Genomic DNA, 18,104 nt, shown 5'->3' with positions numbered 1-18,104 from the left:
TTTTAAAAAAATTTGAGGTTATGTACACTTGACCTAGGGATCCATAAAAAATGGACATGTTTTGTAAAATCCTCAGCTACACGTGTGAATTTTTTGAAACTTTTAAATCAATTGCAACCCAACTAAAAAAAATAAATCTAATTTAATTTCAAATATATCACACTAGTGACGTCATCCATCTGGGCGTGATGACGTAATGCATGATTTTTTAGGATATGGGTGACGTACCTTTATTTAATGCAACGACCAACTCAGTTGGTCTCAGTTGTTCGTTAACCTCTCACCTGAGCACTACGTGCAATTTTCGAGCAAGGATGAAGTACATCCACATGGTATTCAAATAATCTTAATACATCGACTTAATGTCGCCTACTTTACAATGTTAAATGTATCAATAATGTGATTTAGAGGTTTTTACACCTAATGAAGTGGCTAGTTTCAAATACTTGTACACTGGACGTTCACACTGATGATGTTCAGTTTTGACCGAAAACGTTTTGTGTTTGTAATTTTCCACTACTTTGTGGATAAATTTTAAAGAATTTTTAATAAATTCATATACAGGGTGTTTGGTAAAGAATGGGCCATATCTTAACCTTAGATTTCTGAGCTTGTCGATTTAAGCTAACTTACCTTAGTACATAAGTTGATAATAACATAAATACAGGGTGTCAAAGTTAGACTTTTATTTTATTTATTTTGGAATATTTTCTGACAGGCATGGGACAACAACACGAAATTTGGTAAGTGATGCTGATATTGAACAATCTACTAAATTATATTAAACAAAAGTTTCTGGCCACTACCAGAGGCGAAAGACGGGGGAACGTGAATGGTTGACCCTAGCCAAATTCTACGCCACTAGCAGAATTGCTATTTTAGTGCAATTTTTTATTATCCCATACTATCTATGTAAAAAACATACCCTTCATTCGTAACGATAAAACCATTAGTTTTCGAGATATTTGAAGCTAAAATCGAAGGAGCATAAAACATTAATCAAAATAAGTGTGCCTTTTCATTTTTAACTTCAAATATCTCGAAAACTGATGACTTTATCGCTACCAATAAAGAGTATATTATTTGCATAGAAAGTACTGGAGAATCTAAAAATTATGCTACAATAGCAGTTTCATCACTGGCGTAGAATTTCGGAAGGGTCAACCATTCACTTTCCCCTGTAGTACGCCTCTGGTGTTAACCACAAACGATTATTTAACATAATTCAATAGCGTGTACAGTACTTACACTTTCTGCCAAGTACCATAAAGATATGTCAAATAGTTTTATAGTACCGGGCACACATATTTCTTAAAGTTTTAAATAAAGAATAAATTATTTTAAAAAAAGATTACCTTAAAATAATTTGACATATGCATGTGATACTTGGCAGAAAGTGTAAGCACTGTACACCCTACTAAATTATGTTAAATAATCGTTTCTGGCTACTACCAGAGGCGTACGACAGGGGAAAGAGAATGGTTGCCCCTTCCCAAATGCTATGCCATCGATGAGACTGCTATTTTAGCATAATTTTTAGATTCTCCAACACTTTCTACGCAAATAATATACTCTTCATTCGTAACGATAAAGCCATTAATTTTCGAGATATTTGAAGTTAAAAATGAAAAGGCACACTTATTTTTGATTAATGGGCGCGTTCACCAGATGCAAACGTTGGCAATCAGTTTGCGCTTTATGGTTCTGAACGACTTGCTAACGGCAAACATGTTTGGAAAGCGGTCGCCATTTTTGCAAACATAAGATATTTAAGTTGAACTTTGCAAACGTGTTGAAATATGGCGGGAATTTAAATTGTATATATTGTAAAATATATTGATAAGGGTTTTATATATAAAATAAAGGCTACTGAAGACATTCTGCTACGTTATTATCTATTAAATAAATTTTCTTTTTTCCTTTAATAAAAAAAATAAATTCAAAAACGTATTTATTGAGAAAATTTAGTTTAGGTTACGTTCAAACCAAGCAAGCAAAATGTCAAATTTTAACCTAAACAACCAACCGTTCAGTTCGCTGTCAACAAGTTTAGAATCAAAGCGCAAACATTTGTGAATGTGTTTGCATCTGGTGAACGCAGTCAATGTTTTATGTTCCTTCGTTTTTAGCTTCAGATATCTCGAAAACTAATGACTTTATCGTTACAAATAAAGAGTATGTTTTTTACATAGAAAGTATTTTTAACTCAAAAAATTTCACTAAAATAGCAATTCCGCCAGTGCTGTAGAATTTGGGAAGGATCAACCATTAATTTTCCCCTGTACGCCTCTGGTAGTAGCCAGAAACGTTTGTTTAACATAATTTAGTTGACTGTACAATACCAGCACCACTTACCAAATTTCGTGTTGTTGTCCAATGTCTGTCAGAAAATATTCAAAAATAAACAAAATAAAAATTTAACTTTGACACCCTGTATTTCTGTTAATATCAACTTTTGTACTAAGGTAAGTTAGCTTAAATCGACCTATTTTAAGCTCAGGTATCTAAGGTTAAGCTACGGCCCATTCTTTACCAAACACCCTGTATACCTACATACATCAGAAGTGTTTACTTAATTCTACGTTGAATTATATATTAGTATGTTCGCAAAATATAGTCAATTATAGTTTTAAACTTACCCCAAAGGAGACGTCAATTTTTTCAGAGAAGGAGAAGAAATCAGGAAATAAAAAAATGGAAAAAATGAAAGCTGCTGTAAGTAGAATTTCTGCCCAAAAACTGTCGGCTTTCTTTTCGTAAGTATCTCTCATCTTAAAAACTAAAGTGAGGGCCACAATTGAGGGAAGTAGTATCAATAATACGTATAATAGGGAAATGTCACCAATTGCAACCACCGATAAAGTGTAGAGTAACTGCGTTTTTGCGGAAATACCTAAAATAGTTGTTCATTATTAGCATATTCTATGTAAGAAGATACCGCAAGGAACAAAAGTGACATAAAAGGTGTCAACTTGCCCTTTTACCTTGAGGGTGAATGCCTCCCCTTCTCGGGGGTGAAATTTTTTTTATTAAAACTAACGCCATAAATCGATAGAAGGGCAAATTCTAAGCAAAATTTGTTTTACAGTGATGAGTGCGCTAATAACCGGCAAAATAACGCAAAAGATGGAAAACATAATACATTGTGAAATAAAAAGAAATGAAATTAGTTGAGGTGGAAATTATCGATATAAACGCATAAATTAACATTACATTACATAGTTTCCCACCTTTAGACGTCTGTGACAGGAGTATTTTATAAAATTCTCGTGTCATACAGTTGTCATATTCATCCGATACGTCTGAAGGTGGGAAACTATGTAATGTAATGTTAACAATTTACACGTTTATATTGATAATTTCCACCTCTACTAGTTTCATCCCATTTTACTTCACAATGTATTATGTTTTCCATCTTTTGCGTTATTTTGCCACATATTAGCGCCCTCATCACTGTATACGGCGGGTGTAATTTCCTCACCAAAATAATCTTTTGCCTGCGTTTATAAGGGTATGTTATAATCCCATAGGTATTTTCCTCACCAAGACCAAAATGGTTATTTCAGGTAGATTTTACTAAAAGGCATTCAATTGAATTATTTATCTACTATTAAATTATAGTAGGTACCTATAATTATAATAATTAATTATATAATAATAAAATGGAATGTTTAATAGAAAGTGAAAGCGGTAAACCTTACGCGGTATTGGTATTTGAAAATTTTATTTTTTATAAAGTGAAAGTTTTAAAAAGTAAAGAAGTATTCTGGAGGATAAAACAACTTGCAGTGCGAAATTTTTTACTATTGGTGCAACTTTTACAATATCTAGAAGTAGCCGACAACATAATCATGAACCAGATTGTCAGAAGTTAGATCGAAAAATTGTTTATAACTATTGTAAACGTAAAGGCCAAGAGAATTGAAAAACCAGCAAAAATTATACCCCAAGCACTTGCAGCTAATTTGTCTGAAACAATGACTACGATTGTTGTCAGTTACATAAGAAAAAATATATAATGATTGACGAAAAATGATGCCTGGTCGACTTCCTTCCAATATTGATGAGGTTCAAGAATTTGTGACGGGGTGTGCTCAAAAAAGAACCAAGAGAAAAAATTTTCTGTTTATAAACTGTGTCAAAAGTAGGATAATTGTATTTAGTTGTGAAACAAATATAAGATTTTAGCCACATTGAATTTTATTATATGGATGGCACATTGCAATTATTCATTATTCATGGTCTAATTAATGGGCATTATATTTCTTTACTATCCTGTTTACTGCCAAACAAAAGAACAGAAATTTACAACAATATTTTTTATTTGTTAAAATCAGAAATTTTTAAAGCTCTCAAAATTGAGTTTAATGTTATAGTAAAATTTTTAAAGATTTAGAAAACGAGTGCAATTATTGAAATGTGTCCGAACACTGAAATACATGGTTGTAAATTTCACCTACACTAAGCTTGGTATAGCAATGTCTTGGTCTCTTGATTTAATATCAGAATATAAAAATGATTCTGAAAAAGGCAAGTGGCTCAAACATACTTTTGGCCTTACATATAAAACCAGAAGACGTATCAGATTGTTTTGTGTTTGATTTAATGTCATGCAAACCAGGAAAGGGAGCGTTCAAGTATTACGTAACGCACCTTGGGAGGAAGGGGGTCTTGCATAACGTTACGGCGCGTTACATGGGGGAGGGGGGGTTCAAAAATCTTCAAAAACTGCGTTACGTAATACTTGAACGCCCCCAAATGAAATTTAAGATAGACATGTTGATTATTTAGTTTAAACTTATATAGACGAAAATGCAATATTCTCCCCATACTGGTGGACAGCGGCAAATTCTTTTGTTATTCGTATTACTAATGCTTGCGAATCTTTTCATTCGCATTTTAATTTATCGTTTTGTAATACGCATCCATCCATATATATTTTCTTTGAAAAAATTAAAGAATTTCAGGTAGATACGTATGTTAAAATTTAAAGTTTGCATATTGCAAAACCTATCAAAGATAAAAAAGTTAAACTGAAATTGAAAAATATAGTAAATTTATTAATAAGATATCAGTCTAATCAAATGACTAGAACTTATTTTGTAAAGTGTCTGTCTTATTATAGTAAATATTAAATGTATTAATTGTCAAAGTATAATTAAATGATTGTGAGTAAGTCTGTGTTTCATTACTACATTTATTAAATAATAATTTATACGTCTTGCATATTATCTATATTATAAACTATTATTATAATGTAGGGAAATTAATGTCTTGTATTCGGATTTCGAATGCTTTCATAATAGACATTCTTAAATTAAACCTATATTTTTATTTTATTACCTGAGTGAGTTGGTGAGGAAAATACCTGCCGGATTATATGTTTTTACTGGTTGGTGAGGAATTTACCTCCGCCCACTGTATAAGGATATTAAAATAAATCAATAATTTTTAGGTTAACAGATCAAAGATTTCATTTTTTCGTGAAAAAATGCATGTTTTAAAGCGGATTTTCATAAATAACTCAAAAACTATAAGTTTTCACCCAAATTGAAGATACTAAAAACAATAAATAAATTTCTTACTTGGAAAACCAATGTTAGCTCCCTTCAGTGAGTACTCAACTTCAGTATTAGCCGAAAAAAATATAGATTAATTTATCTATAACTCACTTTAAATTAATACCAAATGATTTTCAAGCAAAAAATTTATTCAATTTTTTATTATTTTCAATTTTAATAATAATAACTTTTTGTTATCATCTATAAGCACTTTGCTGCTACGTGATTAATATACAGGGTGTCCCGAAAAGACTGGTTATAATTTATGACATTCTGGGGTTAAAAATAGTTCGGTTGAACCTAACTTACCTTAGTACAAATGTGCTCATAAAAAAAGTTACAGCTCTTTGAAGTTACGAAATGAAAATGGATTTTTTTTAATATATCGAAAACTATTAGAGATTTTTTATTGAAAATGGACATGTATCATTCTTATGGCAGGAACATCTTAAAACAAAATTATAATAAAATTTGTCCACCCCATAAAATTTTATGGGGTTTTGTTCCCTTAAACCCCCCACCCCCCAACTTTTGTGTACCTTCCAATTATTTCATTCTTGTGGTGCCATTAGTTAAACACAACGTTTTTAAAACTTTTTTGCATCTTAGTATTTTTTCGATAAGCCAGTTTTTATCGAGATACGGTTTCTTTTTTGATATATTTACATAAAAATTTTATGGGGATTTTGTTCCTTTAAACCCCACAAATGTTTGTGTACGTTGCAATTAAACTATTATTGTGGTACCATTAGTTAAACACAGTGTTTTTAAAACTTTTTTGCCTCTTAGTCTTTTTATGATAAGTTACCTTTTATCGAAATGTGGCTTTTTTTCAAAATATACCTAAAATGTAAGTTATAAATAAATTTTCAGATTATTAACAGGTGTCTCTAATCATATTTAACCATATACATACAAATATGTGGTGGACTCGCCAAATATTCAAAATATCTCGATAAATACTGGCTTATCAAAAAAGTACTAAGAGGCAAAAAAGTTTTAAAAACATTGTGTTTAACTAATGGTCCCACAATAATAATTTAATTGATACGTACACAAAAGTTTGGGGGGGTTTAAGGGAACAAAACCGCAATAAAAAATTTTATGGGGTGCACAAATTTCACTTTAATTTTTTTTTAAGATGTTACTGCCATGAAAATTCCACATGTCCATTTTCAATAAAAAATCTCTAAGAGTTTTCGATATATAAAGAAAAATCGATTTTCATTTTGTAAGTTCAAAGGGCTGTAACTTTTTTTGTGTGCACTATTGTATATAGGTAAGTGAGGTTCCATCAACCTATTTTTGACCCTAGAATCTGTAGTATAATTTATGACCAATCTTTTCGGGACACCCTGTATAATTTAGAAAGTTATTGTTAAGCAAATAAGGCTAATGCTAAGGGTAAGGCTTTAGATAGTTAGAGAAAAATTACAAAAATTATAGAAAAAAACAGGAATGACAGCAAAAAATGAATATACATAAAAATAAATGAATAACTCTAATAAAAAAATTCTTAATTGATTTTCAGCTAATCTTCATTAATATTAAACAATAAATGTAAAAATACCTACCAACGTATGATTTGTGTTTGAGTATTCCATAGATTAAATATAATATCGCAATCGCAAACGGAATGTAAAAATAAAAATCCATTTTTCCAATGTTGAACATAACGTCTCCTTTATGTGTCAAAAGGGTAAATGTAGACCAAAACAATATAAAAATTTACTTCTTCTCGTTTTATAATTCACAAAAGTTTCGAGGAAACTGGTGTTTCCACCGATGTCACAGCATAAAAAACCAAGTCAGTTTATTATGCTGTGCCGATATGATTTGCAAAATTGTTTGGACCACCTCTCTCTCTCTCTTCTGCAGTGTTGCCGATAAAATGTTTATCATTAACATAATGATTATAAAAATTCTTAAAAACAGAAAACCCAACTTTACATTGGTCTTCATTCCAGCGTTTATACTTCGTTCAGAAATATAGTGCTTTTGTATATGTCGGTTTGTTTGTGTTTGTATTTGTTAAAAGCATTGATTATAAATATTCCATATTGATTATAAATATATGTAGTTGTTAATCAATGTTAAAAGTTGAAAGAATTTCTCATTTTAATCGCTTACAGAATTCTTTTCTTTTCTTTTTCTCGATGTGCAGGCCCGCCGAGAGGGCGGTACAGTCGGTATATTTTACCGGGGACCGGCGTCGACCATACCAAAGACATAATTTTTCCCTTTTTTTTTTCTCTTCACCTTATCTTTATATGCATAATGCGTTTAATCCATACGCGGTTATATTTATTATGACCTTTAACCCTATTTTAAAATATACTTTATTGCCAATTAGTTGCTAGCAATAATAGAATAAATCCAGAATTTACATCAAATAAAGAATATCGGCGCAAGGAGCCTGCTAGATTTTTTGGTGATTTGCCTGGGCCCAGTAGTGACAATGGGTGCGTTCGGACGACCACAGCGGCTGGACAGATGAGCCAGCGGTAGCGTTTAGACGACACCGCTGGAAGTCAGCCGCTGATAGATTTACTAAAGGCGGCTGCACAATTGACCGGGAACGGGAACGAGAACGGAAACGGGAACGAGAACGGAGACTGAAAGCATCAGCAGATCCACAATTAAATGGTAAACAGCTGTTTTGTGTCACTGTCACTTGAGCTATTAATTATTTTTCTTCTCAAAATAAATTTTGTGGAACGATCTTTTTCTAATTTTATTAAAAGAACATGTCTGTGAACTCTAAAAATATGGATTTATTTGATGGCGAGCTTTTATAATATTTTCGTTTTTTATAATCTTGGAACTAATTTACACAATATGTGTGCAATCGCAAAGGTTTGTCAGCATAAAGATAAAAAGCATATCATTCAAATATTTATATTATTATTGTATCTAGTTACCATATAAGTACACGTACTATGATCTACATCAATCATACGGATGAGGACATTTTTCCAATAAAGAAATTAATCGTCGTTCGTCATTTATTTTAATGCAAAATGTATAAAAATTGTCAATAAAACTTGATCACACACTTCTAATAACAAGTTTTTATTGGGCATTTGTCAGTATTTTTAATACTGCCTTCTGATTGGTTCCGGGAATACAACGGGAACGAGAAAGTTGAAACATGGTCAACTTTCCCGTTACCGGACAGCTTCTCCTTCTCGGTTATTGTGCATCTACAACATTAATTTACATAGAGGTTAACTTTTTTCCCGTTCCCGGTTCCGTTCTCGTTCCCGTTCCCGGGCAATTGTGCAGCCGCCTTAAGCTTTTCCTATCAGCGCTGGATACAACCACTCAGCCGATTTCTGCTGACAGTCCGCCGCTGTGGTCGTCCAAAGGCAAATATTGGCTGCGTTCACCAGAAATAATCGGTTTAAGTTTCAACTGAACAGCTGTGTTTCAGCGCTTTAAAACTACGTTCAGTCTGGTGAATGGTATTTTTCCGTTTGACATTTTCATAGTTGGTTTTGTTTTGTGTTCTCGCATGTTTTATGAATTATGAACTTAAACTAAAACGAGATTCGTTGATTTTGTTTTTTAATTTAAAATTTAAAATTTTAATTTAATTTAATAGAATTTAATTTAAAATGGATAATATAATACTACCTTTATTGTTTTTTGATAATGAAATGAACAAGAAATAATTTTTAGTGCTGCTGGCTGTGCTGGACTTGGCAGAACCATTGGATGATGATGAAGTATTCCCACCATAAATAAATAATAATTTTCACGAGAAATATGAATTATGTTGAAAATATTGTTCCTCAATACACAGATTTACAATTTCGTGGGCGTATACAATTATGTATCTCCTAAGTTTCAATTACTTTATAATTAAAACCATTGTAAAAGTAAATATTTTCAAATCAGTGCGCCATTACAATATATTTCTAAAACACGTTCAATATTGAAGCGATACAAATACTACGTTGAATAAAATGGCGACCGCTTCGTCAACACGTTGAAGTTTAGCCTAAATTCACATGACGTTCGCCCGAAAAATCTTAAACAGTTTCAAAGCGCTGGCATAGCGCACTTGTCTGGTGAACACACCCAGTGACACGACTGATAATTTTGAATCCAGCACAATAGGGCTTTTCATTCACAGTCATTTGTTTCGAGCTTCTGTCATGTGTCACATAATATTAATATATCTACGTCATACGTTATTGGTATAAAACAATGTATAAACCAAAGACGTATGGCGTAAATATATTAATATTATGTGACATATGACAGAAGCTCGAAACAAATGACAATCGATGAAAAGCCCTATATGAAACAGTCATGCCTATTCTGTAACTCATTTCGATGATAGAAGTCAGTAAAATCGAATAGAAGTGACCAAGTCGAATAGAAATAGTCCAAATCCGTATTCCATAACTACTTCGGAATCTCTACAATCGTAATGTGAATAGAAATCACTTCGACAGCATTTACCCTGTCGAGATGAGATTTCGATTATCGGAATTGTGGTTGACGCAAGCGCATTTTGTTTTGTTTTGACGTTTATATTTTATATATAAAAATAATTAATTACATACTACTTATTTATAATTATTTATAGTATTTGTACCTTTTTTTAGCTGCTTAATTTTTAGTATGTGGTGTTATTTGTTTAGAGAACTATATATATTTCATTTAGACATGTTGTACGAGTATGAATAATTGGACCTAACCTTATTTATTTGCTACTTGGCGTCTGAATGTTTCCCATTCACATTGTTGCCATATTTTGTTCGCATATTTCTTGTACAATTGCAATCAATGGTATAATGCACAAGAATAGCATACGATAGACTTCTTATGCGTTAATTGATAAATAAATAGTATACCAGTATACTTGTATATTTATCAGTCAACGCTCATAGTCTGAACAAATTATAGAAAAGATGCCATTTTTGGGAAAAGCTGTTTAGCAGTTATTTCAACTGGAATCGAATCTTAAAGATTGCATATTATTAGTAATATCAATTTTAAATAATTTATTAATAATAATGAATTAATAACATCAATTTAAATATCTTTGATTTAAAAGCATTTATACTTCTTATCTTCACTTATCTTTTTTATTTATCAGTTTATCTTCTTTTTTATATCAATTTTAATTAACTTTAATTTAAAACCATTTATCCTCTTTTGAGCTTTTTGCAACCAGTATTTACACGAATATTTTATTTACTTCTCAAAACTTTGAGGATAGTATGAAGAAAGTATGAAAACATTGAGGAAATGGCAACCGTGTCATATTTCAAGAAACAAAATAGGTCACAGAACACAATTTCGCTGGTTACTGCGCGGTTGCCACCTCCTCAGAACCGCGTGAAATAGAAGTCAGAGATTTCGATTACGATATGAGTTACAGAATACCGATCCAAACACAAAAATGACGCGATAGATATCAAACATTCCGATTTTGGGTAATTACGATTCGACTTGGTCATTTCTATTCGATTTGTTAAAAGTTACAGAATAGGGCTGATTATCGGTTAACTGGCCTATAGTGCAGTCACTGAAGGTTTTCACCTCCGATTTCGTTGAACTTCCATCGATTTTCATGAAAATTGGTGAGCAGTTAGTAACCTCAAGGAACAAAGGTGACATGATGCCAACGTGCGCTTTTACCCTGGGGGTGGATGCCACCCTTTTCTGGGGTGAAAATTATTTTATAAAAATATTACCATAAATCGATAGAGGAATAAATTCTAAGCAAAATTTGTTATATTAAGTTATTAACATAAATCAATACTTTTTGAGTTAATAAAGATCAAAAATTTTATTTTTTCGTAAAAAATGCATGTTTTAAAGCTGTTTTTCACTTAGGACTCAAAAACTATTAGCTTTTACAAAAAAGTTATTCTTACCAAAATTGAAGACATTAAAAATTGAATACACTATTCACTCAAAGTACTAAACTAATGTTAATTCAAAGTGAGTTATGGATAATTGAATGTATATATTTTTCGATGAGTACTCAAATCTAAGTATTGAAGCTTAAACAACGGGAAAACGATACATTTTATAAAATATACTTGCTAAACACTTATCAAATTACTTCAGAATACCTGACGAATAAAAATTCAGAATACAAATGAGCTCCAGAAGAAGTTAATAGCATCAATATTAAGCAAGTTATGATGAAACTAAGAGAACCCTTTCGAATTTCAAATTAATGCTATTAACTTGTTCGGTATCTCATGTGATAGATATTTCTAAGTACTTTCACAAATGTTTAATAAGTTTATAATATAAAATGCATAATTTTCCCGTAATTTAGGCTTGAATACTTAGATTTGGGTACTCGCCGAAAAAAATATGCATTCAATTACCTATAACTCACTTTTAGTTAATATTAAAAGGTTTTTTAGTAATGAGTTTATTTATTTTTTCATTAGCTTCAATTTTGGTAATAATAATTTTTTTGTAAAACCTTATAGTTTTTGAGTTATCTATGAAAAATCGGTTACAGACATGCATTTTTCTTAAGAAAAATTTAAATTTTTGATCTTTAATAACTCAAAAAGTTTTGATTTATTTTAATAACTTTATATAACAAATTTTGCTTAGAATTTGCCCCCCTATCTAATTATGAGGTTATTTTTAATAAATTAATTTTCACCCCGAGAAGGGGTGGCATCCACCCCCAGGGTAAAAGCGCAAGTTGGCACCATGTCACCTTTGTTTTTGAGATATCATCTAACCACTCATCAATTTTTATGCAAATCGATGAAGGTTGAACGAAATCGGAGGTAATAGCACATATCCACCTTCAGTGACTCCACTATAGAAATTTTAAGCATTGAGAATGATTTGGTAAAATCATGCGGTTTTTCGAAAATTTTAGACATCTTTGCCGATCAGAAAACTCGAAAGCACCTGCATTATAGTTATTTTCACTATTATAAATATAATCAAAATTAAATAAAATTTATATTTGAAATGTTTCTTATTATTTTCTATAAAATTCTATGTGCCTATCCGTGACAAATATTGGCGATCATCATGGTCATATTTATTTTGTATGCAGCAGCGTGGAAAAGCTGCACATATGTTTTGTTGAACCAGGTTCTTAAGTTCTTCAACCAGGATGTTCTTTTTCTTCCTGGACCACGCTTTCCAAATATCCTTTCTTGCAGGATGGCTTCTAGGAAGGCATATCTGGATTTGATGGTGGTGAGTACCTCTCGGTTCTTATTCATTCCTCTGAGGATCTCTTCACTTGTACCAGGTCAGTCCACGGGATTTTAAAAATTCTCCGATATTGCCACATCTCAAATATTTCTAATCTTCTGCACATATCTTTGGTCAACATCCATGATGATCCATATCAACGCAATAAAAAAGGACCGAGAAAACGTAACATCGCAGTATTCTTACTTTTATACCAAGAGAAATATTGTGCCTCTTGAAAAAGGCGCCCATACGGTTGAAGGTAGATCTAGCTTTTGCAATACGCGCACTTATCGCTCGATTGTTGGTCCAGTTTTCATTTATTATGGTGCCGAGGTAGTTGTAGTGCGTCACTCTTTCTACAGGGGCTTGGTTGATGTAGAGTTTACCTCCCGTTATCTTTTTCTTGTTAATAGTCATAAGCTTTGTCTTCCTTACGTTTATATTGAGTCCATATTTTTGACTGTAATAGTGCTAATAAGCTCGAAAATTAGAGGGGACAAAATACAGCCTTGCCTCACTCCACGCATGACCTTCACACACTTGGTGAGCTTAACTTCAACTCTGAGCTTTGCAGTCTGAATCCAGTAAAGGTTTCTAATTAGTTTCAGATCTTAGTTGTTAGTTTCTGCCTCTTTTAGTATTTGCATCATCTTGGTGTGCTGTAATTAAATGCTTTCTCGTAATCAACCAGACATCCTTTCTTTTGGTTGTGATTAACCCAGAACCCCAATGGGTGTGCTTGCTCTTAAAATCACCACGAATTATAAATATTGTGCCAGGTCTATTCACAAGTTTTATATACATAATGATCTTTTTGAGGTAATGTTTTGGTGGAGAGTAAACAGCAGTAACGATCAGCTAAAAATTTTGTTTTAACTCTTACTGAATTCGCTTGAAACATCTTTGTTTTGTAGCTTATTTTTATTGATGATGTCTGATAGTTTCTTTTATTATGATAGCACTACCACCACTATTTTCCATTTTCTGAGATTAGGAGTGTTTATTTAAAAAAGGATTTAACAAATTTAATATCAACTAACTTGATTGGATACAGGATAGGTACATGATAAATATAAAATAAATCACCATTCGCAGTCTTTTACTTTTATTTAGTATGTAAGTACAAAATTGTATAAACAACTAATTTACATATTATACCAACGATGGCTTAATAACTTCATCTGCGGCATCAGGAACCGCATTAGGTTTGGGAATTGTAATGGGTGGTGCTAGTCCAGAAGTGACGACGCAGATATTTTGAGCTTTTGTATCCATCTTTTCTTCTTGGCAGTGTAATATAATCCTTTTAGAGCGTACAGTTAGTACAGCAACGGACAGGATTAAGAAACTAAGAATCACAACTACCGAATATCTTATTCTGTATTCACAACAACTGAACCAGTATAAATATATTAACCATAATAGGTTCAGTAACTTATACAAGAATAAAAAGTAGATATATACTTTCATGTGTTTCGTAGTTTTTTTGCTGTTCCAGATCATATATAGCTGAGGAATAAAGGCCACAGATTCTAGGTAACCGCCAAAATCAGATAGTATCTAAAAAATAAAAAATAATTTTAACTCGGAAACAAAATTTACCAAATTACCAAAAAAGTATACAGTTCCCGGACCGACTCATGGCCTGTAACAGGGCCGGATTTAAGGGAAGGCAGGCTGGGCAGCTGCCCGGGGCCCCCACATTTCGGGGGCCCCACAAAGCCCCAAACATAAGAGGTTCATTTAAACAGATATTGGCAGGAGATACAGGAACTCGACAATGTATGACAAGTATAAAATGAAGGAGCGTAGGAGTGATAATATAATTATTCATGGTTATGTTTTTCACCTTCCACCGGGTGAGTGTATTGCTTCGTTTGTAAATTCTTATCTAGTGTTCGTACACATTTTAGTCACAGAGGATTTTGTGATTGGAAACATGCAGATAGTAGGCTTATGGATCACGAAATGTCTAAAGCACACGAAAGAATTGATACTGAAATAGCAAAACAGACCGACGAAATAAAGAATTATTGGAAAATGGTAACTCAAAGACTAATTTTAGTGTTATAAAGTTTATTTGTAAACGAGATTTAGCATTTCGCAGCGAAAATGAGTTGTCGAGTTCATCACAAAATGAAAATTAATTGGGAATACTCCAGTTATTAGCTGAATATGATCAATTTTTGAAGCACCATATTTTAAAAAAATATTCAAATCCTGGAAGCGGACATGTCAACTCTCTTTCATCAACCATATGTGAGGAAATTGTACATCCGATGGGTCAAAACGTATTAAATGAAATAGTTTCAAGGATTAAGAAGTCAAATTATTATTCAGTTCATACCAATCAATTAACAGTGATATTTCGTTACATAGAAGATTTCACTCCCGTAGAAAGTTTACCAAGTTTTTGCCAAATTGCGGTCTTAAAGCAGAAGATATATTTAATTCTCTAATGACATTTTTGCAAGAACATGATATCGATTTGAAAAACTGCATGAGACCGTCCTACGTTAATGCGTCAATTATCAGTGAAAAATACAATGGTGTTCAGGCTGAAATTATGGAACAAAAAGGTACATATCCATAAGTGGGTGTTTCATGTTCGGTGTAGCTTCTCAAATGGATACGGCATGCGCTCCCCTACATATAAACCTCAAGCCGGTTGAATCAAAGAGGGTGAGTGCCGTGTAGCGAGCACCAACGTATCCAATATGTGGAGCTGCTACACCGAGCACAGAGCACCTACGTATGAATACGTACCTTAATATCTTGAAGTTGTGGATTCCCCGTGTCGCCCACTCTCTAAATTTAGTTTCAAAAGCTGCAACTGAGTGTTATCATGCAATAGCATAGCACAGCATTCTTTAATTTCTTAGCTATATGTATTTTTCAGTTCCTCTACATATAGATACAACATAACAGACTGTTTAAAAGCTGCGTCTTTAAGCGACAGCAATGCAGACCGTGGCAAAAATATTATTGTTCCTAAAAGAGCAAATAATACTAGATGGTCATGGACGTAATGCCGCAAAAGAACTAGTTAAAGGTCATAATCAGATTAAAAGGAGCATTATCCAAAATTTCAGAAGACTATGAGCAACAATTTAAAACTCGTAGCATTGCAAATGGTTTGTACCTATAATCGAATGTGTTTGCTGGAAACGGAGAGGATATTAGGGAGGACAAAAAGCACAAGTCGTATTCTTCAAGATCCAAATATTGACCTTAATTCAGGAGTGGCAGCACTTAGATCACTTAAATTATATAGTCAATACGTGTGACAATTTCGAAAGATATGCGAACATCAGAGAAGTTTAGAACTCAAAATTTTATCGCTATTATAGATCACTTCATTACCTCTGTAAGTCAGAGGCTTCCTGCATATGAATCCATTCATTCCAATTTTGGGTTTTTACATAATTTTGGAAAATTGGAAAATTTAACTCTCAACGAAATTGAAGTTCACTCACTAAAGCTTTTGGAACCATCAAAGCATTTGTTGAAAAGACGACTGAAGTTAGATCGTGGTGCGCCGTGTGCGAGCCGTTTGTGTGCCACTTGAAAACACGTACTAATCTAACAAATATGCTGCGCGCGAGCGGCTCGCACACCGACCAGAGCGCATATGTATACCCGCCTTAAGATCTCCGTACAAAAAGCGTTCGAAGTGAAGCAGCTTGCCGGACAACGATTTTTATATTTACCCCAGGCTGTGGGTGAAAAATAGGTCGATTTCAGGATATAATTCAGGAAATTTTGAAACCTATCAGGTGTTGTAAAGGACGATGCCGGGAATAAGTTCTACTAAAATGTAACCAAAAATATTGTGCGCTTTTTTTTCTATTGCGATTTTCATTTGTTAAATTGGCAATTTTTAAAGATTTTTAATTTTGCAGCTTAGGATATTGATTTTAGAGAAAAACTTTTAATAGAAAGTTTTAGTAAATTAAAAAACCTACAATTTGAGGTACGGTAAGTTTAATTTGGTTAATTGGTTATTGCAAAACAGCCTGCGAAAGGTCCAAAATGCCCGTTTTCTACAATTGCATTATTTATTGTACAAATAATTTTTGTTATTTTTTAAAGCTTTAAAATGAAGATCTTTCAATTCCAAACATAAAAAAAAATTGTAAAGCCAGATTAACGAATTTGTTGCTTAGATATTATAAATTGTTTATCCCAAGAGGTCAAATGTCGAAGGCTATAACTTTTTGAAAAAAAAATCGTAGAGAGTTGGTGAAACATCTGATCTGCTTCTAAAGAGTTATATTTTCATATTCTGATGTAAATAAATGCGTAAAACATTTTTAAACCTCTAATTTTTGGGTTTGAAAATAAGGGGGCCAATTTCGTTATAAACATTTAGAGCTGAAGCGACCCTGTACATCCTATGAGTTTTTAACTTACAGATTATTGTTGCTAAAGATGAAACAAAGATTTATAAAAACATAAAAAATTTCTACGACCAACTGAAGCCGAGATAATTTTTGGGTTTGAAAATAAGGGGGCATATTTCGTTATAAACATTTAGAGCTGAAGCGGCCCTGTACATCCTATGAGTTTCTAACTTACTGATTGTTGTTGCTGAAGACAAAACGAAGATTTATAAAAAAATAAAAAAATTTTACAACCAACTGAAGCCAAGATAATTGTTTTTTTTTTTTTTTTCTTAAGTCGTAGTGCCTTTATTTATAACAATTAAGAAATTATTTTACAGTCATTGACTAAAGAAAGACTTATGTTATCTTAAAATAAAAATTATTATAAAATATAATTACATTTAATTATTAAAAATTATTTTTAAAATCGGTGCTTTTGCAAGCGGCCGTATTTTGCAAATCGCCCGGCTCGCTTCAAATCCGCGCGGTCGAAAAAGTTTTACGTAGCTTGTATTAAATTTTGAGAGGAAACAATTTCATAATATTACCATTAGAATATACAGTCTATTTACCACTGTATTTGTTTTTCTTGATAAACTTTTATATGTGAAATATCATTTCTGAAGAAATAATATTACAAAAATGATACATATATATATATATATATATATATATATATATATATATATATATATATATATATATATATATATATATATATATATATGAAATATATAACTATATTTTAATTTTTTCATTGTTATATAAATATAATAATAATAATGTTCCTCCTTACTATAATATACAATATAAAACTTTTTCTTCTTGTAGTGACTATTCTTTTTGGATTTCACACATAAAAGATTATCAAGAAAAACAAATACAGTGGTAAATAGACTGTATATTATAATGGTAACATTATTAAGTTGTTTTCTGTCAAAATTTAATACAAATT

The 18,104-nt window shown here is 32.0% G+C and overlaps 2 protein-coding genes and 1 long non-coding RNA gene across 6 annotated transcripts in view; 1 reads left to right on the top strand and 2 right to left on the bottom strand.

Annotated features, from left to right (window-relative positions):
* The window catches only part of LOC114327300 (ER lumen protein-retaining receptor), a 129,128-nt gene that overhangs the window by 84,220 nt on the left and 26,804 nt on the right, over positions 1–18,104 (bottom strand). The window lies entirely within an intron of this gene.
* LOC126880525 (uncharacterized) overlaps positions 1–18,104 on the top strand; it is a 77,344-nt gene that overhangs the window by 45,562 nt on the left and 13,678 nt on the right. Inside the window, exon 2 of the long non-coding RNA XR_007696625.1 lies at positions 14,279–14,300. This is a non-coding gene — a long non-coding RNA (uncharacterized LOC126880525). The remainder of the gene's footprint in view (positions 1–14,278; positions 14,301–18,104) is intronic.
* Positions 1–18,104, bottom strand: part of LOC114327303 (ER lumen protein-retaining receptor erd-2.2-like) — a 43,083-nt gene that overhangs the window by 14,904 nt on the left and 10,075 nt on the right. Inside the window, exons 1-2 of one of the 3 annotated variants that reach the window (XM_050644429.1) lie at positions 7,136–7,404; positions 2,640–2,893 (exon numbers count right to left, since the gene is read on the bottom strand). In XM_050644429.1, the coding sequence (XP_050500386.1) occupies positions 2,640–2,893; positions 7,136–7,235 (354 nt within the window). In that variant the 5' untranslated portion in view covers positions 7,236–7,404. Of the gene's footprint in view, positions 1–2,639; positions 2,894–7,135; positions 7,405–13,852; positions 14,325–18,104 lie in introns of those variants that run through there. The other 2 variants (XM_050644430.1, XM_028275880.2) reach the window with 2 other exon arrangements.

Source organism: Diabrotica virgifera, chromosome 2 (assembly GCF_917563875.1).
Source record: "Diabrotica virgifera virgifera chromosome 2, PGI_DIABVI_V3a".
Classification (NCBI taxonomy): domain Eukaryota; kingdom Metazoa; phylum Arthropoda; class Insecta; order Coleoptera; family Chrysomelidae; genus Diabrotica; species Diabrotica virgifera.
This window is presented reverse-complemented; position numbering and strand designations above follow the sequence as displayed.